The 24,420-nt window shown below is 41.7% G+C and overlaps 1 protein-coding gene and 1 pseudogene across 1 annotated transcript in view; one reads left to right on the top strand and one right to left on the bottom strand.

Moving 5' to 3' along the window:
• Nucleotides 1–3,280: 3,280 nt before the first annotated feature.
• LOC120874854 lies at nt 3,281–4,078 on the bottom strand (annotated as a pseudogene).
• A 1,861-nt stretch (nt 4,079–5,939) lies between these two features.
• Nucleotides 5,940–24,420, top strand: part of TMEM135 (transmembrane protein 135) — a 265,707-nt gene continuing 247,226 nt past the window's right edge. Inside the window, exon 1 of the mRNA XM_040255497.1 lies at nt 5,940–6,282. Coding sequence (XP_040111431.1) covers nt 6,142–6,282 — 141 coding nt within the window. The 5' untranslated portion in view covers nt 5,940–6,141. The remainder of the gene's footprint in view (nt 6,283–24,420) is intronic.

The raw sequence follows: 24,420 nt of genomic DNA, 5'->3' as shown, positions 1-24,420 counted from the left end.
GCCTCCTGAGAAACCTGTATGCAGGTCAAGAAGCAACAGTTAGAACTGGACATGGAACAACTGACTGGTTCCAAATTATTGGAAAGGAGTACTTCAAGGCTGTATCTTGTCACCCTGCTTATTTAACTTTATGCAGACATTATGCAAAATGCCAGGCAGAATGAAGCACAAGCTGGAATCAAGACTGCTGGGAGAAATATCAATAACCTCAGATATGCAGATGACACCACCCTTACGGCAGAAACCAAACAAGTACTAAACAGCCTCTTGATCAAAGGGAAAGAGGAGAGTGAAAAAGCTGGCTTAAAACTCAACATTCAAAAAACTAAGATCACGGCATCCAGTCCTATCACTTCATGGCAAATAGATGGGGAAACAAGGGAAACAGTGACAGACTTTCTTTTCTTGGGCTCCAAAATGACTGCAGATGGTGACTGCAGTCAAGAAATTAAAAGACGCCTGCTCCTTGGAAGAAAAGCTATGACAAACCTAGATAGCATATGAAAAAGGAAAGACATTATTTTGCTTACAAAGGTTGGCATAGTCAAAGCTATGGTTTTTCCAGTAGTCATGTACTGTAATCCATACAAAGGATTACAAATGTAAACTACTCCTTTTTGTATTTTTTTTCTAATCCTAAAGCAGAGATCATTCTCCCTTAGATTTATTAGGATACTCTTTGCATTCCTTTGGATCTGAGAGTTTGACTGAAATTTCCCATTCACCATCCAACTCACTGTGAAAGTATGAAAGTGTTAGTTGCACAGTCGTGTCCGACTCTTTGTGACCCATGAACTGTGGCCTACCAGGTTCCTCTGTTCATGGAGTTCTCCAGGCAAGAATACTGGAGTGGATTGCCACTCCCTCCTCCAGGAGATCTTCCCTACGCAGGGACTGAACCTGGGTCTCCTGCAATGCAGGCAGGTCCTTTACCATCTGAGCCACCAGGGAAGGCCTCATTAGCACTGTCATTTTTGGCATCTGTGACAACAACTGTGTTCTCTTTTCAAATATCTTTTAAGCTTCAAGTCTCCATTTAACAGTTCATTAAGAGAAATTGCATGCTTTTAATTGTAATTTTAAAAATTTCCTTATTTCTTGGTTGGTATTTGCTGTGCCACATTGTAAACATAATGCTTATCATTATGCATGCAAACTACAGGTGCTATTACATTCAGAAGCAACTGATAATTAGTGACTGTATTCCTTGTTTGGTGATTAAAATGCTGTTCTTTAAGTATTGTACATCCTAACTCGACAGTTTGTTGCTCATAATTGCCATTTCACTTTATTTTAAATATGTGTTAGGAATTTTGGGGTTGACGCATAACATATTTTATTTTTTCCCATTTGATAATAGGTTTCCTGTTCAGCCTTTGCTTGAGGACCATCAGATTTTCAGGGATGGATTATTGAAATTAAGTAGGATAAGTCTGTGTGATCAGTCCTTTAATTTCCACAGACAAGTTTATGTTGTCTTTCTTATACTCTTGAATTTTTTAAAATTTATTTGTTCATTTATTTTTGGTTGCACTGTGTCTTCATTGCTTTGTGCAGCCTTTCTCTGGTTGTGGTGTGCGGAGGCTAGTCTTGGTTGCCGAGCGCGGGCTTCTCATTGCAGGGGCTTCTCTTGCTGTGGAGCATGGGCTTTAGGTGCGTGGGCTTCAGTAGTGGTGGCACACAGGCTCAGTAGTTGTGGTGCACAGGTTTAACTGTTCTGCAGCATGTGGAATCTTCCTGAACCAGGGATCAAACACAGGGACCCTTGCATTGGCACGTGGATTCTTATCTACTGCACCACCAAGGAAATCCATAAGCCGCTCATATTTTGAACTAGAGATTTAAACAAAACAAGACAAAACTGTGATTATCCTGTTCCTATCCTATCATTGTGTACTGGCTATGTTAAAGAGGGGGATAACTTGAATGTGAGAGTGTATTTGTTCCTATAGAAGATCCTGGATGTTGAACAAGATGGGGTAAATGCATGGGAATTTAGGTTGTACCCCTTGAGAAGGAGAGGTTATTGTTATCTGAGGAAAAGGATGTTTCCAGATATTTGGGCAGCCAGAGGCATAGAACTACAGCAGACACTTCTGGTTGCCCCCAGTATCTGTGCTTTTCATTTTGCTCAGTAATGAAACCCCAAATGTTAGCTAGACATTTGTTCAACCAATAAAAAATGTTATATTTCCCAATCTCTCTTGCAACTAAGTGTGGCCATGAGACAAACTTTGTGCAATGTTTATAAGGAGAAGTGGTATGCATAGATCTACTGTGAAGTTTACTTAAGAGGAAGTTATGTCCTCTGTTCCTCTTTGGCTGGTCTTCCTCTCTAGCATGTGGATGTCATGGCTCAAGGTGAAGGGGCCAACTTCCAAGTTAGGATGGAAATCACAGGTAACAGTTTGCAGAACAATCTGTCAGAAGGAGTTTGGGATCCCTGATGGATATAGAGCCACCATATTAGACTAAGACTGTCTATATTGGTCTGAGAGAGAGACCAACGTTTATCTTTTCTACCACTGTTACTCTGGACTTTCAATCTGAGTACTTTTAATATCTCAGTTTATACTGCTGCTGCTGCTGCTAAGTTGCTTCAGTCATGTCCAACTCTGTGCGACCCCATAGACGGCCTCCTACCAGGCTCCTCTGTCCCTGGGATTCTCCAGGCAAGAACACTGGAGTCGGTTGCCATTTCCTTCTCCAATGCGTGAAAGTGAAAAGTGAAACTGAAGTTGCTCAGTCGGGTCCAACTCTTAGCTACCCGATGGACTGCAGCCTACCAGGCTCCTCCGTCCATGGGATTTTCCAGGCAAGAGTGCTGGAGTGGGGTGCCATTGCCTTCTCTGTAGTTTATACTATCAATATATTATTAGCATACCTATCTTATCTTGTTTGGCTTTCTTGTAACTTAGTTTTCAGGTAACTAGTTGTTTTGTTTAAAATATATAGGAATACATATTTCTTTAGTTGTGCATAAAAGTAATGGTATTAAACAGTCTAATGGCAATCTTTGATACGTCACTTAAATGAATGATATTTCCTTCATTTATTGTTTTGAAAGGGCCCATTGGGGAAGTTCAGTTCAGTTCAGTTGTTCAGTTGTGTCCGACTCTTTGCAACCCCATGGACTGCAGCACACCAGGCTTCCCTGTCCATCACCAACTCCAATTTCTCCACTGGGGAAGAGGAAAAAGAAAAACAAAATGTAAAACTCTTCCAACTGACTGAGCTGTAGAAGTGGAAGCTGCTTAACATTCAAGATGGTATTCAACTGTCATTTTATGAGTTTTCCTTCAAGTGAGACAACTACAATGTTTCCCAATTTCTCTCCAAGTGACAAATGCTCCTTAATTTCATCCCTTCCATTTATATGTCACCCATATTTAATATGGGCTTCCCCAGTGGCTCAGAGATTAAAGCGTCTGCTTGCAATGCAGGAGACCTGGGTTTGATTCCTGGGTCAGGAAGATACCCTGGAGAAGGAAATGGCAACCCACTCCAGTGTTCTTGCCTGGAGAATCCCATCGATGGAGGAGCCTGGTGGGCTACAGTCCATGGGGTCGCAAAGAGTTGGACACAACTGAGTGACTTCACTTCACTTCACATTTAATATATGTAGATTTCTTTTTAATGGCCTCTTTAGAGCTAGTATAAATCATCTTGTTTTTAAAAGGTGCATTCTTAGAAGCCCAGACTATCAATACTGGGTATTGATAGTAGGTATTCTTAGTCTTTTTTGTTGTGTATATGGCATCAATAGATCAGTATTAGGTATTCTTAGACTATAGATCAATATTAGGTATTCTTAGACTTTTTGGTTGTTTATATGGCATCGTACATAGCAAACTGGTAATCATTCAGAGGTAGCAACTTTACAACAAAATGTGTAGGGGTCCTCTGTGGTATCACTAGTGTCATTTGTTAAGATCAGTTTTGCTTCCTCTATTATAATTATTTGTCTTTCCTCATCATTTAAACAGAACTTTCTTTCATCTTCTTATGTGTAGAATATTTTTATTTTCTTATCATTAAAACCTTTGACTTCTTCATTCACTGTAACTCCAGAAGTCATAGTGCCTGGGGCTGCAATACCAGCTGTGGTCCCAGCTCTATGGCACTGGGAGGAGATGGAGAAGTAGGTGGAAAACTTTCTTGTTCACAGCCGAATTTACCGAGCTTAGAATAGTGTCTGAAAATAATGTGTGTGTGTGTGTGTGTGTGTGTGTGCGTGCGCTCAGCCATGTCTCACTCTTTGTGACCCTATGGAGTGCACCTTGCTAGCTCCTTTGTCTATGGAATTTTCTAGACAAGTATACTGGAGCAGGTTACCATTTCCTACTTCAGGGGATCTTCTTGACCCAAGGATCAAACCCGCATTTCCTGCAGGCAGATTCTCTGCCACGGAGCCATCTGGGAAGCCTGCCTGAAAATAGTATGGTGCTCGGTAAATATTACAGAAGGAATAAATGAAGACTAGATTAGAATGGGATTCGTCTAAGGGCTGTATATAAAAATAATAGTATTTAACAGTCTAATGACAAGCTCCTGCTTTAAGACACTTTAGAATTTGAAATTCCAGGGAACCTGGAAAGTTATGTGTGAGGAAACTGACTCTTACAGAGTTGATAAGTCTCATGGGCCACACAGGTTCCTTGTCAAGCCAACTGTTGGCAGCCCTCTAGCCAGGCACCAGTTCTAAGACCACGGCTGCCTCTACTAGGTGTACGATTTGAAGCAGAGTCTCGCTAAAATCGAGTTCCCTTTCCCAGTTTACGATTAATCTCGCTATCTAAAACTTAATTTCCTTTCTCACCCTCCCATGACCTCAATCCTGTGCTAAGTGAACATGAATCAACTAGTCAGATGACTAAAACTGCTGTTGCTGATGCCATTGCTAATATACTAAAATAGCTATTATAGATAACATCATTAATGTACAAACTCAGCCTGTTTCTCCACAACAAGATGAGCGCACAGGTGGCCCCAAGCCATGGGCCACCTGACTTGAGAATCCAAGATATCCTGATTTCCAAAACTACGATGAAAAAAAAGTCACAAGATGATTCATCCTAGTGTCTGTTTTCCCTTTTTAAGAACCCCTAAGTCACAGACCAAGTGGGAGCGGATCTGAGGCCTGTCAAGAAGCCAGTCTCTCTCACCCCCTTGCTTGGTGGTGGTGGTTGTGTCTGACTCTTTGTGACCCCAAGGACTACAGCACGCTGGGCTTCCCTGTCCTTCACAATCTCCCTGTAACCCTGCAATAAACCCTTCCTTTGCTGCAAACACCTGCTGTCAGAGCCTGGCTTTCTGTGCCTGGGGCAAGTGAGCCCTTCCCGGGTTACATACTTGGCGGATGCGTACCTGTGACGGTGCTGTACAGAGGCTGGATGGCTAAGTGGCCCAGGGTTTGGAGACAAAGACCAACTAGCGTCCTTTCCCTTACAAGAAGGGAAAGTGCACAACTAGCAAATTTGTTGAGCCTACTCAGGCACCGCAGAGCTTAGAAAGCCGAGGCGCTGCTGGGTCCCAACCAGCAGACAGCCTCAGCTATTTATTACCTGGCGCTCCAGGGCAGGGGAGCTGGCCCTTCTGAAGAGGATGTTTATCTGGGCTCGCCTCTGACAACTGTCTTCCTCCACCAGCTCCCAACAAAGACATTTCATCCATTTCTTCCACTGCCCTCAATTCTTCTTGGCTGGGCTTTGAGAGGACCGAGGCTGGAGTACACAGTGACCCAGCGCGCCCACTGGGGCGCATCTGTCAGGGCGCGCGCGGCGCGGGCCATGAAGAGGCGGGCGGCCGGCGCGTCGCCGAGCGGCGCTCTCTCTACCCTCGTCGGCGGCGCGCGCCGCTCGGGGACGCGCTTGCCGGGGGGGCGGGGGCGCGCACGCTCCGCCTCTCCCCGCCTCCCCGGCTGCGCGCCCCGCCCCCTCGAGCTGCCATACGCCGAGCGCCCAACATCCGAGGACTTTGGCCCCGAGTAACCCCGCTCTCGTTACCTTTCCCCTCTTTTCCGCGCCTCCCCCCGGGCCGGCCCCGCTGGTCCGCCGCGGCTGGGCGCGCGCCGCTCTCCCCGCTTCCTCCCTTGCGAGCGCCGGCTCAGCCCCTCCCGGTCCCCGCGCGCGGCTCCTCGTCATGGCGGCGCTCAGCAAGTCCATCCCTCACAACTGCTACGAGATCGGCCACACTTGGCAGCCGTCCTGCTGGCTCTCCTTCCTGCACATCACCAGGGGCGCCCTGGAGGAGTCCCTGAGGATCTATGCCCCCCTGTACTTGGTGAGCCCCGTCAGCCCTCCCCAAGGCCGAGGGCGACGTGCCCGGTGGGCTCCTGGGAGGCGGGCTCGGGCACTCGCTGTCTTGTCAGCCTCTCCTTGGGAGCGATCAGGGGTGTTTTTTGGGGGGCAGGAATGGGTGGGCTTGGGGAGCGGGGAGATCGCGAGGGGATGATACACTAAATCCAGCTGGGACGGAAGAAGGGGGAAGGGAGTAGAGGTTGAGCTGTCATCTGAACGTCTGCTGTTGGGGGAGAGGATGTCTTCTCAACTTCAGGATTAAGTTTGGGGACCACTTCAAACTGAATGCACACACCTGCGTTGCTTTTCCTCTCTCCTGCCTTGTGATGGAGAGGTCTTCGTAGGTCAGCTAGGGGATGAGAAATGGCCTGCAGTCATTCCTCACCTTATTCCCTCTGTTTTGGCGTTCCCCTCCCCCCACCCCCCAGGTTTTTTTTTTTTTTTTTAGGGCACATTTGACCTCAGATCTTGTGTCAATTTGGGAATGACAGGATTGTGGCTTGAAGGTTTTGCAGAGTGTTTTTGCAAGTTCACAAATTGGTCTCCAGGTTGAGAATTTGCTTGGTGTTGTAAAGGGTGGTTCCAGTCTATGAGTCAGTGAAAGTGTCTAGGAGATCTGACTGTATGTCACTTGTAGGTCCTTTATTCCACAGCTTTACAGGTAGGGCAATCTAAACTTGGAGCTTTAAATAGAGACTATTTGAAAATATGTGTATGTATCACTGAGAGTTGTTACTTTGTTCTTGAATGTTCTAACCAGCATCTCTTTTTTTCCCCCCAGTAATCTCATCCTTTGTATTAAAGATTTCTTTAATCTTTAATTAATCAAGATCATTTTGGTTATATAAGTTTATTGTCTTATTTTCTTGCTCAGTAGAGTCTATGTCCTAAGAAGGCCGAGGTATATTTTTTGTATGTTTCCTAAACGTTCTAGTCAGTATTCAGTGGATGGTCAGTTCTTCTCATTGAGTGATAATTTAAATTTATACTCTAATATTCCTGAAGGTGTGTCATGGCCATAGCTGTGGAACTTCTTCAGAAGTCTGATTATTTATTACAGAGATAACCGAGGAGAAGATGGTAACTTTCTCTGAGCTTGCAGAAGCCAGTTTCATTTGTATCATATTCACCGGTGCTTTTAAAACAACGTGTGTTAGCAGTCTGCTGGGGGAACATGTTAAAATGGGGGTCCTGATTCAGTAGATCTTGGTGGGGCCTGAAATTCTACATTTCTGCAAACTCCCAGGTGATTTTAATGCTTCTGGACCAAGAGTCACGCTTTGAATAGTAAGGATCTGGAGCAGAGGCTGATAATAAACTTATCATTAGAGGGATAAATGTCTTCCTTGATTTTCTTTGGCAAAGATCCATGTTTATCTGCTTTTCCACTTGAATGGTTGCTAGTCTATAGCTCATTTATTGAAAAAAAAGGATATCTACAAACATGGTTGAGCTTTTGGTATATTCAGAGATTTTTCATTCCCTTATAGGATTATGAAGTTATATGGGGAGTCTATGGTATGTACTTTTCTCTCTCTGAAAATCCATAGCACTTTTATTGTGCCTCATTCATTCATTCATTCATTCAACAATGATTTGTTGAATGCCTGATATTTTTCATATTTACAGCCTAGATAATTTATTGGTTATGTTCATGATGAGTAGTTCAGGGGAGCAACAGAAACATAGGTTCTTCTATGCTAGGAGGTGGGGTAAGGGCAAAAGGGTCAAGAGAAGTTTGTGTTTTACTATTCTCTCTCCAGCTGGGTTAAATACTTCTTGAAAACAAATTCTTGATCTTATTTGATCTTGTATCTGTGTTTGGAATATAGCTGGGTAACTCAAAGTTTGGGTCACTATTCATGAGTGGTTGTGAAGTAAAATTAGTGGGAACTGACCATTAGTTTATTTTAAGTGAAATAGAAAAGAATAGGAAAAAAAAAAATGAGAGGGCACCACAGGTGGTGTGGATAAGTGTTATTTCATTACAGTTTTGTTTGTTGTATTTGTATGGGTGGCTGGGGCTCTTAGAACATACAGCAGCATTTTGTTCTTTGTCCGTGTTGGGCAGTTGTTTAAATGTGTAATCCAGGTGCCACAAGGCAGTGGGGGGTGGGAAGAAATGGGCTTTTAAAGGCTATCAGCCACTTCTGATTTTGAATCTCATCTCGCTTACTGTTTGACTTTGTGCAAATTACTTTGACTCCCTCTGTGAGAACTGAGTGAAGTAATACACTGAAGACTATCACATTTTCTAGTTCATAATAGGTCTTGAATAATTAGGCATTTTTTTGTTCCCCATTCCCTTGGTGGCACTTAAGTTAGATGCAGGTAGCGAGGGCTCCGTGGAAGAAGTAACATTTGACTTGGGCCTTGAAGAGAAGGATCACAGTACATTGATTCATGTAGTTGATATTTATAGAATACTTAATGGAGCAGAGGGAGAAAAATGTGAATTGAGGCAGAAATCCAAATGGTTTTGTAAAAGAAGTAGTTAGGTGTATTGATTGAGTGAAGCAGAAGTTTTGCATATAGGCTGTATGAGTAATGACAACTCTTATTTACTAAACACTCATGTAGCTAGCTTCCCTGATATCTCATTTGGTAAAGAATCCGCCTGCAATGCAGGAGACCCTGGTTCGATTGCTGGGTCAGGAAGATCCTCGGGAGAAGGGATCAGCTACCCCCTCCAGTCAGTATTCTTGGGTTTCCCTGTGGCTCAGCTGGTAAAGAATCCGCCTGCAGTGTGGGAGACCTGGGTTGGGAAGATCCCCTGGCGAAGGGAAAGGCTACCCAGTCCAGTATTCTGGCCTGGAGAATTCCATGGACTGTACAGTCCTTGGGGTCACAAAGAGTCAGACATGACTGAGCAACTTTCACTTTCACTTTCATGTGCTTAGATCTTTCCGAATCTTATTTAATGCTTACACAACTCTGTCTTATCCCTATTTCATAGGTAGGAAAACTGAAAGTTAGAGATTTTAAGCAGTTTCCAAGATGAAGAGTTAGTAAGGGGAAGAGACAGGCTTTTGGTTTTTTTTTTTTTTTTTTTTGAAGGTCGGGGTGGGGGTGTCATGGGGTTTTTTTTTTTTTTTTTTTGAACAAAGGGGTTACAAGCACAGAACGGTGTCTTCAGATGACTGGTTGAAATGGGTAGACGGGATCGGAAAGACTGTTTAGGAGTTGATGCAGTAGATTCATTTAAGTGATAGAAAAATCCGTTCTCAGCGAATCCCACTTTGTAACTTGTTGGCAGTGTGATCTCAGGAAAATTATCTCACCTCTTTGAGCCGTAGTCTCTTTCTTTTTCGGGCTGTTGTGAAGATGTAAATGGGATAATAGTATGTAGGAATAGCAGCCATCACATAGGAGGGCCCTAATCAAGGGTTGGTGTTATTAAAAGAGTGTATTTGTTATGATCTTTGTCTCCACCTCTGATTAGAATGGTGGTTTGTATTCAGAACTAGCGTGGTACTTCAGTAGGTGCTTCAGTAAGTGTCTGAATGAGTGCAAGTATGAATGAATGAACTCATGAATAATTCAGGAGTGAAGAAATAGTATTTGGCAGGCTTAAGGTAGTGGCAGAGAGAATGGAAGGGCAGTTTTAGAGGCGTTTCACAGGCGTTTCATAGGAAGAATGAACAGGACTTAGAGATTGAGAAGGTTGGGGCAGTGTGAAGGCTTGTTTGTGCTTCTAGGATTTCAAGTCTGACTGATGCTGTCGCCATCATCATTGATAGAAGAGAAGTTTACGGGAAGCTGGGTTGGGGGACAGCTTTAATCAGAAGTGTTTTTTAGAGCTTATAGAAATCTGCTTTTCATTTGAAATATTGCCATGGGTGTTGTACTAAGCCCGTCCCTTTTGCTCCTTCCAGGTTTCCTCGTAGTCTGTACATCTGCTCTCCTGTTCCTTTCTCATCATGGCATCAGGCATCATGTCTTAGTATCACCTTCACTTTCTAATGCTTAAACCATTAGAAATGTAGTGATCTGTGCCTTTTCACATTGAATCTTCATGTTTTCATGATGTGTAAAAAAGCATCAATCCCCATTATCAATCCACTTGATAGAGTTTTTTTTTGTTTTTTTGTTTTTAAGAACCTACAACATGGCAACCCACTCCAGTGCTCTTGCCTGGAAAATCCCATGGATGGAGGAGCCTGGTAGGCTGCAGTCCATGGGGTCGCTAAGAGTTGGACAGGACTGAGCGACTTCACTTTCACTTTTCACTTTCCTGCATTGGAGAAGGAAATGGCAACCCACTCCAGTGTTCTTGCCTAGGGAATCCCAGGGACAGGGGAGCCTGGTGGGCTGCCGTCTGTGGGGTCGCACAGAGTCGGACACGACTGAAGCAACTTGGCACCATCAGCAGCACAAATGTTATAATATATGCTAACAATTTATGTATATACCAAAAATATATTTCAGAAAGCTTTATTTCTTGAATCTTAGTTATTGTCGCACATTCACAACAAGTGGTAGACATTGCTACACACGTGAAACAGTTGTTAAACCACTGAAATTGGTGAAAGCATAGTGTCCTTGGTACTTTGTGGCAAAGTTAGAATACACAGTTACTCATGTAGGAGGATGGACTCTGCTGTTCCAATTCTTAGGTGCCTTTTCTAAAAGGAAAACTTGTTAATTTACCTCAGGTGGTTCTAAGAGCTTTCTTATGTTTTTCTTGGTGTCTTTCCACAGGACTTCCAGATTAGGGTACTGGCATTTATCATTAACTGACTTTAGAGAAGAACCTTTCTCAGTTTTGGGAAAGAGTGATTTAAAAATCTGCTTCTTTATTGACCTTCAGATGTTTATACCCTTCTTCAGAGTATGAAAATGGTTACTTAATATTTACTTCTGTTGAATCTTAACAGACTTGTTAGATTATAAAAGGTCAGTTCATTACGTTTAGACTGAATAAATACTTAAGCAAGAGTTGGACTTCTAGGAATAAAAAAAGAAGAAAAAAACAACTTATGGACAGCTTTTAGTTAATTGTGAAAGACTTGAAAGGCAATGCCAACGAATGCTCAAACTACCCCACAATTGCACTCATCTCACATGCTAGCAAAGTAATGCTCAAAATTCTCCAAGCCAGGCTTCAATAGTTCGTGAACTGTGAACTTCCAGATGTTCAGGATGGATTTAGAAGATGCAGAGGAACCAGAGATCAAATTGCCAACATCCATTGGATCATAGAAAAAGCAAGAGAATTCCAGAAAAACATCTATTTCTGCTTTATTGATTATGCCAAAGCCTTTGACTGTGTGGATCACAACAAACTGTGGAAAATTCTTCAAGATATGGGAACAGCAGACCACCTGACCTGCCTCTTGAGAAATCTGTATGCAGGTCAGGAAGCAACAATTAGAACTGGACATGGAACAGCAGACTGGTTCCAAATTGGGAAAAGGAGTACATCAAGGCTGTATATTGTCACCCTGCTTATTTAACTTATATGCAGAGTACATCATGAGAAATGCTTGACTGGATGTAGCACAAGCTGGAATCAAGATTGCTGGGAGAAATATCAATAACCTCAAATATGTAGATGACATCACCCCTTATGGCAGAAAGCGAAGAACTAAAGAACCTCTTGATGAAAGTGAAAAAGGAGAGTGAAAAAGTTGGCTTAAACTCAACATTCAGAAAACTAAGATCATGGCATTGGTCCCGTCACTTCATGGCAAAAAGATGGGGAAACAGTAGAAACAATGGCTGACTTTATTTTTCTGGGCTCCAAAATCACTGCAGATGGTGACTGCAGCCATGAAATTAAAAGGCATTTGCTCCTTGGAAGAAAAGTTATGACCAACCTAGACAGCACATTAAAAAGCAGAGACATTACTTTGCCAACAAAGGTCCATCTAGTCAAAGGTATGGTTTTTCCAATAGTCATGTATAGATGTGAGAGTTGGACTACAAAGAAAGCTGAGCGCCGAAGAATTGATGCATTTGAACTGTGGTGTTGGAGAAGACTCTTGAGAGTCCCTTGGACTGCAAGGAGATCCAACCAGTCCATCCTAAAAGAAATCAGTCCTGAATATTCATTGGAAGGACTGATGTTGAAGCTGAAACTCCACTATTTTGGCCACCTGATGTGAAGAACTGACTCATTTGAAAAGACCCTGATGCTGGGAAAGATTGAAGGCGGGAGGAGAAGGGGACAACAGTGGATGAGATAGTTGGATGGCATCACTGGCTCAATGGACATGAGTTTGAGTAAACCCCAGGGAGTTGGTGATGGATAGGGAGGCCTGGTGTGCTGCAGGCCATGGGGTCGCAAAGAGTTGCACATTCCTGAGTGACTGAACTGAACTGTAAAATTTAAGTGATATAGGCAGAGGGTTTTTTTTTTTCTTTTTTAAATGTTCTCATATAGTTTTATTTTATGGGAAAAAACCAGTAATTCTACAAAACTTCCCAAGCTTACCTCCGCTTACAAGATGCTGTTCAGATTTCTATATTTCAATATGGCTTAGGAGGGGGAATTCTGGATTCTGGGATCAAATTGCCTGTGTTAGAATTCTTGCTCACTTCTTACTAGCTGGGTAATCTCAGACAAATGACCTGACTACTCTAAGCATCAGTTTTTGTGTCTGTAGTGTGGGAGAAATGGTAAATTTTAACTCCGGAGGCCCTGGTGAGGATTAAATGAGGCATAATATGTAAAGTGTTTCTGGCATGTAGTATGCACTGAGTTTTTAAAGGCACTGTTTTAGCAGATTTTCTTGAGAAAATGAGACCAGAAATGAGACTTTTTGAAGCTTTTGGTTTTTTTACTTAAAAAAGGGGAGAATTTTAAGTCATTAAGCAATATAGACTGCTGGGAATGTTTGCATTATTTGACATTTGGAGACCATGGAATTTGTAAATATGTTGGATGAATCCCCCTTTGATTTTCTGCCTGAGACCTACTTTAGAGGTGAAGGTGAAGGGCTCATTGTATCCTTCTAGTCCATAAGTAAATAATGATTTTTTTTTTAAACAAGATTTGTTATTGTACCTTTTGAGGTGTAACAGTCATTTGGTCTTTGTCTTTCCAATGAGCAATTAGATAATGAATTTTCTTATTCATTAATAAGAGATTGTGAGTATGTTGAGCTTGGTTTTCTGTGTGACATTTTGTTATTCTTTGCTGATCTCTGTTAAGTTCAAAATACACTTCCAGCATGTTACTTCTAGTTGAAAGTTGAAGACTATGGTACTGAACACTTTTGTAACTCACCGTTTTCTGTAGCAATCTGAGTATATAGCTGGCCAAATGTTCTTTACTGTTGCTTGTCTCTTTAGTTATCATAGATCAGGGATAAAAATTAAGTTAATATAAACATTGGAATATAGAATCTAAATGATTATGATCCATTCCTGTTCCTGTTTCTGAGTCAGTAGATTCTTATTAAAATGGATATTTATTTGATTAAAAATTTTTTTTACAGCCTTTAAATCCTTAGTAAGTATTTTTCAGTGTCAGCATTATTTCCGCTTGCCTTGTCACTAGAGAATTCTCTTCAAATCAGGAGTGGGAATTTACTTGGTGGTCCATTGGTTACATCTTGGAGCTTCCACCTCAAGGGGCCTGGGTTCAATCCCTGGTTTGGGAACTAGATCCCACAGGCTGCACAGTGTGGCCAAAAAAAATTGATGTTGTTGTGATCTAGGATTTTTTTGGGTGCATGGATTTGTTATGGGAAGGGGAACCTCTTCCAGGGCCTGAGAGTGGGCTCTTGTCCAACACTTGGAAATGAATTGTCTGAGGAGTCACACATGCTGAGAAAGCAAGAGAGTTTATTGGGAAGGGATGCCTGGGTGGAGAGCAGGAGGGTGAGGGAACCCAGGAGGACTACCGCGCCATGTGGCTCTCAGTCTTGGGTTTTATGGTGATGGGGTTCGTTTCTGGGATTTCTTTGGCCAAACATTTTGACTCGGTTCTGACTTGGGTTCCTTCGGTGTGTTTCTCCTAACAAATCTGTTTCATCTTGGGAAAATAAGAGTGTACTTAATAAGTGTTTGTTAATGAGCCTGATTTATTAGTGAATCAAATTGGAATTGTAAATTGATATTATAAATTGTATATGAAGCTCTCTCCTCATAATTATACTTGCAGGGAATCAATGTCTATGAATGGATGAGGATTTTAAGTAATTTTGCTTTCAGCTGCATTGAAAAATATTCAATGAAATGGATTTATGTGTGGAAAAAAGTGTGAAAAGAGGGAAGAATGCTGGATCAAGTGTCATCAGGTTTGAGCAGGTTGCTTTTATATGAATGCTGAATTTACGGTGTTTCTAACTTATCATCATGTGTTTTGTCTAGTCTTTGGACTCATTACATGTGTTAACTTGCTTTGGCTTCTTGCATCTAGATCTTTGGGGTTTGCTTTGTGCTTAGTCCAGTTTGGGAGTTGCCTTGAAGGATTCCGTATCTATTGGCAGTGACAGAAGAAGGCTTGTTATTCTGATCATTTTTGATTTCTAAACCTTGGAAAAAGTAGACATGGTCCCATCTTTGTCAGATCTGTATCTCAGAAATCCTCTAGCCCAGGAGACAGGGATTTAATCAGAATTCAGATTGAATTTCAGAGTGCGCGCGTTCGTACCTCCATTTGGAGCTCTTGGAGCGTAACTGCATTTACCTGACTCTATTTTCTCTCTCTTTCCTATCTTTATTTTATTCTTCAACTATTACAGATTGCCTACAATGTATCAGAAATACAGGGGTGGGGTAACAAGATGTATGTGGACATTTAGATTAAGGGGGAAGATAAACTTGAAAGAAGCATGCAAAAATTGATTTCAGCTGTATTAAGTGCTATTGAGAAGTACAGGATGTTACTGGAGAGTGTTACATGAGACCCTATCCTGGTGTGGTGGGTTTGGGAAGGCTTTCCCAATGAAGTAACAAAGTGAATATATGAATATCTGTTAAGTGAATATGTATCAGGCTTAACATTATGGCACATAACCCAAATTTTAGCATGTGGAAATTCAGAGAAATAAGAAGTAGTTCCTTTACAGAAAGAGAGATTATTTAATGATTTCTTAAATCTGATACCCTGGGCAAGAATTTGATTTCTTTCCTTTTGACTTTAAGTCAAAGGCAATGATAAAGCAACTCAGACGATACAAATACCTGGGTTAACATTCTCTGGGGTTGGATCCCTTTCTAATAAAACTTACATTTTAAAGTAGTCAGAAATTTTCAGTTACAAATGTTAGAAAAACTGTTTTAATCTCTATTTTCCTTCACTGATTTAAAGGTAAATCAAGTTTGTTTTGGGCTTGCCTTGTAGCTCAGTTGGTAAAGAATCTGCCTGCAATGCAGGAGATTCAGGTTTGATCCCTGGGTCAGGAAGATCCCCTGGAGAAGGGAATGGCTACCCACTCCAGGATTCTTGCTGGGAAATCCCATGGACAGAGGAGCCTGGTGGGCTACAGTCCATGGGGTCACAAAGAGTTGGACATGACTGAATGACTAACACTTTCACTTTCAAGGTTGTTTTAGACAAAATTGTCTATAAAGATCTGGGAAGGTCTTTTTAAAGCTTTCTTTTTTCTGTGCTCTCTCTTTCTTTTTCTCTTTTTTCCCCCCTGTGGTTAAACTTCTTTTCTGGTTTAGATTGATGGTCAGGGTCCTCCCCATCAAAAAATAGTCAGGGATTCTGTATTTGTTAATTATCAGACTTCAGTGTGGGTGAGTTTTAGCAAATGTGTGACTACAAGTACAGTTTAACCCTTTTGAGACTAGCTTTATTTTCTGTTAAAGGAAATTCGTATAACAACAAACGATGAGGCAGTTTGATATTTTTTAGCCACATGGGCTTCTGATGTCTGTGATTTCTTCTCTTGCTCAAATTGTCCCTACTTTGGCTTAAACTCTTAGTTTACTGTGGTTCTGTTTTAAGGATTCAATTCAGTATATCCACTATTCTTATTGGAGAGATTGGAATATATGTACATATCTTCTATTTTTCATCTGAACTTAGTTCTTCAATAAGAAGTGTATTATTTGAATTTTTCTTCATTAAGGTATTTTCATATTGGAGCCCATGATATTTGTATTTAAGTATGCAGAAGATGGCAGGTTATAAAAATTGTTTTGGTTTAAGATTATAGTATTCCTTGGAGAATTATAGCAATAAATTGAAGTAACAGGTGTGTGTTTTCAAGACTATCCTTATATTACCAAAAATATTAATATTACTTACGCAGTTTGGAACATGGTTATAATATACATAGGGCTCAATCTGAGTTTTGTTTTTGATCATATTTTGTCTCTATGTTATATGTGAAATATATTTTCAGATTTATCTTTAAAGCCTGTGTCAACTTCCTTATAAATGTGAAAGTGGCCTTTTTATTGAGAGTAGACGATTATAAGCTTAATGGTCGTCACTGAAGCCTAATAGTATGATTTTCATTACAGGGAGGTTTAATAGTAAGTAGCTAAGGAAACTTTTGAAGATTCACTTGTATTCTCTGGCATATATTAGTAACAAAGTTTTTTTGTTTTTATTTTATTATTATTTAAAAATTTTATGTTTAATAAAGTATAGTTGATTTACAATATCATATTTATTTCAGGTATACAACATAGTGATTCAAACTTTTTGTAGATTATACTCCATTTAAAGTTATTCTAAAATATTGGTTGTATTCCCTGTGCTATATAATGTATCTTATGTGTGGTAATCTCCTACCCGCTTCCTTCTTGCCCCCCTACCCCCTTCCTTCGCCTCAGCGGTAATCACTATTTGGTTCTCTGCATCTGTGAGTCTGTTTCTGTTATACTCATACTTTTGGTTTTTAGATTCCACGTAAGTGGTTTGTCTTTCTCTTTGTGACTTATTTCACAAATCTCAATACCTTCCAGACTATCCATGTTGTTGCAAATAGCATACTTTCATTTTTTTTTATGACTGTGTTCTTTATCCATTCATCATCTTTATCTGTTCATGTGTTGATGGACATTTAGGTGGCTTCCGTATCTTGGCTATTATAAATAGTGTTGCTGTGGACATTGTGGTGCCTGTCTCTTTTTGAATTAGTGGTTTTGTTTTCTTCAGGTGTATACTTAGGAGTGAAATTGCTGGGTCGTATGGTAGTTCCATTTTTAGTTTTCTGTCTTCCACAGTGGCTGTACCGATTTACATGCCCACCAACAGTATATGAGGGTTTCCTTTTCATATACATCCTTGCCACCATTTGTTGTTTTTGTCTTTTTGATGATAAGCCACTCTGACAGGTGTGGGGTGATATGCTCATGGTTTTGATTTGCATTTCTTCGATGGATTAGCAGTGTTAAGCATGTTTTCATGTGCCTGTTGGCCATCTGTATATCTTCTTCAGAAAAATGTCTGTGTAAATCTTCGGCCCACTTTTTTTTGGTATTTAAAACAATTGTTATTTTTTGGTTGCGCTGCGCAGCTTGCAGGATCTTAGTTCCCCAATCAGGGGTCAAACCCGTGCTTCCTGCAGTACAGGTACAGAGTCTTAACCACCGCACTGCCAGGGAAGTCCCTTCTGTCCATTGTTTGATTGGAATTTTTGTCTTTTTGATATTGAGTTGTATGAGCTGTTTGTGTATTTTGGATATTAACCTCTTACTGGTCATATTATTTGCAGCTGTTTTCTCCCATACAGTGGATCGTCTTTTTGTTTTGTCAGTGGCTTCCTTTCCTGTGCAATTGCTTTTAAATTTAATTATATCCTATTTTATATTTGCCTTTGTTTCTTTTGCCATTGTAGACATATACCAAAAAAACAAAAAAAATAAAGGCTACAGTTTATGTCAGAATGTTCTGCCTATGTTTTCTCCTAAGAGTGTCAAGGTTTCTTGTCTTACATGTAGGTCTTTAATCCACTTTGAGTTTACTTTTGTGTGTGATGTGAGAAAAGATCCTAATTTCATTTGTTTATCTGCAACTGTCCAGTTTTCCCAGAACCGCTTATTGAAGAGACTGTCCTTTCCCCATTGTGTATTCTTGCTTCTTTTGTCGTAGATGAATTGTCCTTAGAAGTGTGGTTTACTTTTGGGCTCTCTGTTGTGCTCCATTGAGCTATGTGTCTGTTTTGTGCCAGTACCATACTGTTTTGATTATTGTAGCTTTGTAGTGTACAGTTTGAAGTGAGGGAGATGATTCCCTCCAGCTTTGTTCTTTCTCAGAATTGCTTTGGCTATACAGGGACTTTGTGGTTCTGTATATTTTAGGATTATTTGTTGTAGCTTTGTGGAAAATGTTATGGATATTGTGATAGGGATTACATTAAATCTGTAGATTGCTTTGAGTAGTGTGGTCATTTTAATAATATTAATTCTTCCAATTCTTGACCATGGGATTGCTTTCCAATTCTGTATCATTCCTTTGTCAGTGTTTTATAGTTTAGAGTATAGGTCTTTACCTTCATGGTTAAGTTTATTCCTAGATATTTTGTTCTTTTCAATGCAATTTAAAAAAAAATTAAATTTTTAACTTTTATCTTATATTGGAGTATAGTTGACTTATAGTACTGCTTCAGTTTCAGGTGTATAGTAAAGTACTTCAGTTATACTTGTATCTATTCTTTTTCAGATTCTTTTCCTATATAGGTTATTATGGAATATTGAGTTCTCTGTCCTATATGGTATGTCCTTGTTGATTATCTATTTTATATATAGTAGTGTATATATTGGAGAAGGCAATGGCACCCCATTCCAGTACTCTTGCCTGGAAAATCCCCTGGACAGAGGAGCCTAGTAGGCTGCAGTCCATGGGGTCACTAGGAGTCAGACACAACTGAGCAACTTCACTTTCACTTTTCACTCTCATGCATTGGAGAAGGAAATGGCAACCCACTCCAGTGTTCTTGCCTGGAGAATCCCAGGGATGGGGGAGCCTGGTGGGCTGCCATCTATGGGGTTGCACAGAGGTGGACACGACTGAAGCGACTAAACAGCAGCAGCAGCAGCAGCAGCGTATATATGTTAATCTGAAACTCCTAATTTATCTCTCCCCCCAGTTTTTCACCTTTGGTAACCATTAGTTTCTTTTCAAAGTCTGTGGGTCTGTTTCTGTTTTGTAAATAAGTTTATTTGTATCTTTTTTTTGTTTTAGATTCAACGTAGAAATGATATCATATATGTCTCTGTCTGACTTTCTTCACTTAATATGATAATCTCTAGGTCCATCCGTGTTGCTGCAAATGGCATTATTGCATGTCCTTGTGTGGGAGCACCCGTATGCAGTCTGCATGTGCCAGGCTTTGGTTGGAGAGCTTGATCTGCAGTGAGCCAGGTCATGTCTTCACCCTGGGCGTGCTGGCAGCTGTCACCTTGGTGGGAGGTGGGGCTGGAGATTGATGGGCCAGGTCCGGGGCCAAATGTGACCCAGACCTTTTCCGCTACTCAGTGGTCGTTATTGCCCTGTTTGGGATGTGGTTGGGTCCTAAGGTGCTGCAGCAGAAACCCTGATGGTTGGGTCCAAGCTGGGTTCCATTCCCTCTCAGTGTGCATTCTCCCCCTCCTGGAAGGGGCAGCTTCATCCCAGAGGAGAAGCAGCACTGGAGCAAGAGATGTTGGAGCAGGCCACGGGTGTGGCCCGAGAACGTGGGCCCCCTTGAGAAACTGACCAGAGCCCTGGGAATCTCCGTTTGCTTCTTCTGCCTTGTTCCCAGGTGTAGGCATGGATGTGCACGTGTTCTTCATGAGTGGAATCTCAATTTTTTTGAGCTGTCTTGTAAATAATACTGGTTTTCAAACCACGTAAGGGGACTTATCTTCCTGGTGTTGGACTCCAGGGCCAGGGTATCAAATATGTGGTTTGAATCCTTCATGCCCCAGGGAGGGTCTCCCAGTTCAGGATATCTCTCTCATCTTCTGTGTCCCATCCTCGGACTACAGGTACTGACCTGATTACTTCTCCTCCCTTCTTTGCTGACTCTGTGTGGATTTTTACACTCTTTGTGTAGGAGAGTCTTTCTGCCAGTCTTGTTTGTTTTCAGTAACAGTTCTACATGTAGCTGTATTTTTGTTGTGTTCATGGGGGAGAGTGAGCTCAAGTGTCCTCCTTTGCTGTCTTGATCTCTTCCTCTTTAGGGGGGATGGTCACTGGAGGAGACAGTGCTGCTTGGGTGCTAGTGATACTGTGGTTTTTCATAAGCATCCTTGACTGTTGGGCTGCACCCTGCAGGTAGGCAGTCCCTGTAGCTGCCCAGCTTCAGGACCAAGGGGAGAGCCCAGAGTCAGCAACAGAGACATCAGTGATTTAATGGATGGGGAGGGATCTTATATGTCTGAAGCAAGGTTCTGGAGTGAAAGCCCACCACATGCTATGGATGTGGGCAGGACATGCCAGCAGCCCCCACTCCCATGGGGAGGGGACGTTACCAGTTATAGGAGACAGTGGCATCTGATTGGTACATAGGTTACCAGGGAGGTAGCAGGGGGCATCCCGCTCACTGTCCCTTTGATAAGCTATCATTGTGGAGGTATTCTAGTTCTAATATTTAGATGCTGTGTGACTAGTGGTGCGAGTGTGTAGACATGTTAGTAGGAGGTAGGTGAAGTAGGCACTGGTCCATCAGGGGATATACCAAGAGCAAAAGAACAACCATCTTGGGTGGCCTGATCACACATTGGCTGACCATGAGAGACGAACGGAAACTCCCAGTTTTTAATAAGCTGATTATCTCTATGTGATGAGGCAACATGGTGCAGTGCACTGGATCTGGGGTTTTGTTTTGCTCTGCAACTTATAGTTTGACTCCCAGTTTCCTTATATAAGTAGGTGATAACTGTGTCTTAAATACTCATGACATGCTTCGGTAATCATATGAGATAGTACATATGAGAAAGCTTTGAAAACTGCAAAAAGACGTGTAAATATTGGACTGTGATTCTAGGTTCCTTGTCTTTTTGTTTTAGAATTTAAATTTGGCCTTTGTAGCTTAAGAATAGTTTTAACCTTAAAAATAAGTGTTGGAAGCAGTTTAAGTTCAGTGTATTTGTTAGAGTTCTCCAGAGACACAGAACCTGAAGGGGGTATGTGTGTGAACATGTGAAAGTGTGTGTGTTATGTATGAGAGAGTGTGTGGTGTGCACGTGCACACACACTGTATATATATATGTATAGAAAGACAGACAAACTGAGTAACTTCTTATAAGGCATTGGCCCAACCATTACGGAGGCTGAGGAATTCCAAGATCCACAGTTGGGAAGCTGTAGTTCCTTCTAGTCCTATCCTAACGCCTGATAACAAGGAAAGCCAGTAATGTCAGCTCCAGTTTAAGGCCATCTCTGGGTGTGAGGTGGGGAAAGATTGATGACCCGGCCTGAGGGCATACAGGCAAGAGGCGGTCCCTCTTACTCAGCTATTTTGTCCTGTTCAGATCTTCAGTTCATTAGATGAGGCTCACCCACGTTCAGTTCAGTTCAGTTCAGTCGCTCAGTCGACTCTTTGTGACCCCATGAATCGCAGCACGCCAGGCTTCCCTGTCCATCACCAACCCCCGGAGTTCACTCAGACTCATGTCCATTGAGTCAGCGATGCCATCCTGCCATCTCATCCTCTGTTGTCCTCTTCTCCTCCTGCCCCCAATCCCTTGCAGCATCAGAATCTTTTCTAATGAGTCAACTCTTTGCATGAGGTGGCCAAAGTACCGGAATTTCAGCGTTAGCATCATTCCCTCCAAAGAAATCCCAGGGCTGATCTCCTTCAAATAGACTGGTTGGATCTCCTTGCAGTCCAAGGGACTCTCAAGAGTCTTCTCCAACACCACAGTTCAAAAGCATCAATTCTTCGGCGCTCAGCTTTCTTCACAGTCCAATTCTCACATCCATATGGAAAAACCATAGCCTTGACTAGACGGACCTTTGTTGCCAAGTAATGTCTCTGCTTTTGAATATGCTATCTAGTTTGGTCATAACTTTTCTTCCAAGGAGTAAGCATCTTTTAATTTCATGGCTGCAGTCACCATCTGCAGTGATCTTGGAGCCCCCCAAAATAAAGTCTGACACTGTTTCCAGTGTTTCCCCATCTATTTCCCATGAAGTGATGGGACCGGATGCCATGATTTTCGTTTTCTGAATGTTGAGCTTTAAGCCAACTTTTTCACTCTCCACTTTCACTTTCATCAAGAGGCTTTTGAGTTCCTCTTCACTTTCTGCCATAAGGGTGGTATCATCTGCATATCTGAGGTGATTGATATTTCTCCCGGCAATCTTGATTCCAGCTTGTGCTGCTTCCAGCCCAGCGTTTCTCATGATGTACTCTGCATAGAAGTTAAATAAGCAGGGTGACAATATACAGCCTTGACACACTCCTTTTCCTACTTGGAACCAGTCTGTTGTTCCATGTCCAGTTCTAACTGTTGCTTCCTGACCTGTATATAGGTTTCTCAAGAGGCAGGTCAGGTGGTCTGGTATTCCCATCTCTTTCATAATTTTCCACAGTTTATTTTGATCCACACAGTCAAAGGCTTTGGCATAGTCAATAAAGCAGAAATAGATGTTTTTCTGGAACTCTCTTGCTCTTTCCATGATCCAGCAGACGTTGGCAATTTGATCTCTGCTTCCTCTGCCTTTCCTAAAACCAGCTTGAACATCAGGGAGTTCACAGTTCATGTATTGCTGAAGCCTGGCTTGGAGAATTTTGAGCTTTACTTTACTAGCATGTGAGATGAGTGCAATTGTGTGGTAGTTTGAGCATTCTTTGGCATTGCCTTTCTTTGGGATTGGAATGAAAACTGACCTTTTCCAGTCCTGTGGCCACTGCTGAGTTTTCCAAATTTGCTGGCATATTGAGTGCAGCACTTTCACAGCATCATCTTTCAGGATTTCAAACAGCTCAACTGGAATGCCATCACCTCCACTAGCTTTGTTCGTAGTGATGCTTTCTAAGGCCCACTTGACTTCACATTCCAGGATGTCTGGCTCTAGGTGAGTGATCACACCATCGTGATTATCTGGGTCATGAAGATCTTTTTTTTTTATAGTTCTTCTGTGTATTCTTGCCACCTCTTCTTATTATCTTCTCCTTCTGTTAGGTCCATACCATTTCTGTTCTTTATCAAGCCCATCTTTGCATGAAATGTTCCCTTGGTATCTCTAGTTTTCTCAAGGAGATCTCTAGTCTTTCCCATTCTGTTGTTTTCCTCTATTTCTTTTCATTGATCGCTGAAGAAGGCTTTCTTATCTCTTCTTGCTATTCTTTGGAACTCTGCATTCAGATGCTTGTATCTGTCCTTCTCTCCTTTACTTTTCACTTCTCTTCTTTTCACAGCTATTTGTAAGGCCTCCTCAGACAGCCATTTTTCTTTTTGCATTTCTTATCTGTGAGGATGGTCTTGATCCCTGTCTCCTGTACAGTGTCACGAACCTCATTCCATAGTTCATTAGGCACTCTGTCTATCAGATCTAGGCCCTTAAATCTATTTCTCACTTCCACTGTATAATCATAAGGGATTTGATTTAGGTCATACCTGAATGGTCTAGTGGTTTTCCCTCCTTTCTTCAATTTAAGTCTGAATTTGGGAATAAGGAGTTCATGATCTGAGCCACAGTCAGCTCCTGGTCTTGTTTTTGCTGACTGTATAGAGCTTCTCCATTTTTGGCTGCAAAGAATACAATCAGTCTGATTTCGGTGTTGACCGTCTGGTGATGTCCATGTGTAGAGTCTTCTCTTGTATTGTTGGAAGAGGGTGTTTGCTATGACCAGTGCATTTTCTTGGCAAAACTCTATTAGTCTTTGCCCTGCTTCATTCCATATTCCAAGGCCAAATTTGCCTGTTACTCCAGGTGTTTCTTGACTTCCTACTTTTGCATTCCAGTCCCCTATAATGAAAAGGACATCTTTTTTGGGTGTTAGTTCTAAAAGGTCTTGTAGGTCTTCATAGAACCGTTCAACTTCAGCTTCTTCAGTGTTACTGGTTGGGGCATAGACTTGGATAACTGTGATATCGAATGGTTTGCCTTGGAGATGAACAGAGATCATTCTTTCCTTTTTGAGATTGCATCCAAGTACTACATTTCGGACTCTTTTATTGACCATGACGGCTACTCCCATTTCTTCTAAGGGATTCCTGCCCGCAGCTGTAGATATAATGGTCATCTGAGTTAAATTCACCCATTCCCATCCATTTT

Source organism: Oryx dammah, unplaced genomic scaffold, assembly GCF_014754425.2.
Source record: "Oryx dammah isolate SB20612 unplaced genomic scaffold, SCBI_Odam_1.1 HiC_scaffold_15, whole genome shotgun sequence".
Classification (NCBI taxonomy): Eukaryota; Metazoa; Chordata; class Mammalia; order Artiodactyla; family Bovidae; genus Oryx; species Oryx dammah.
This window is presented reverse-complemented; position numbering and strand designations above follow the sequence as displayed.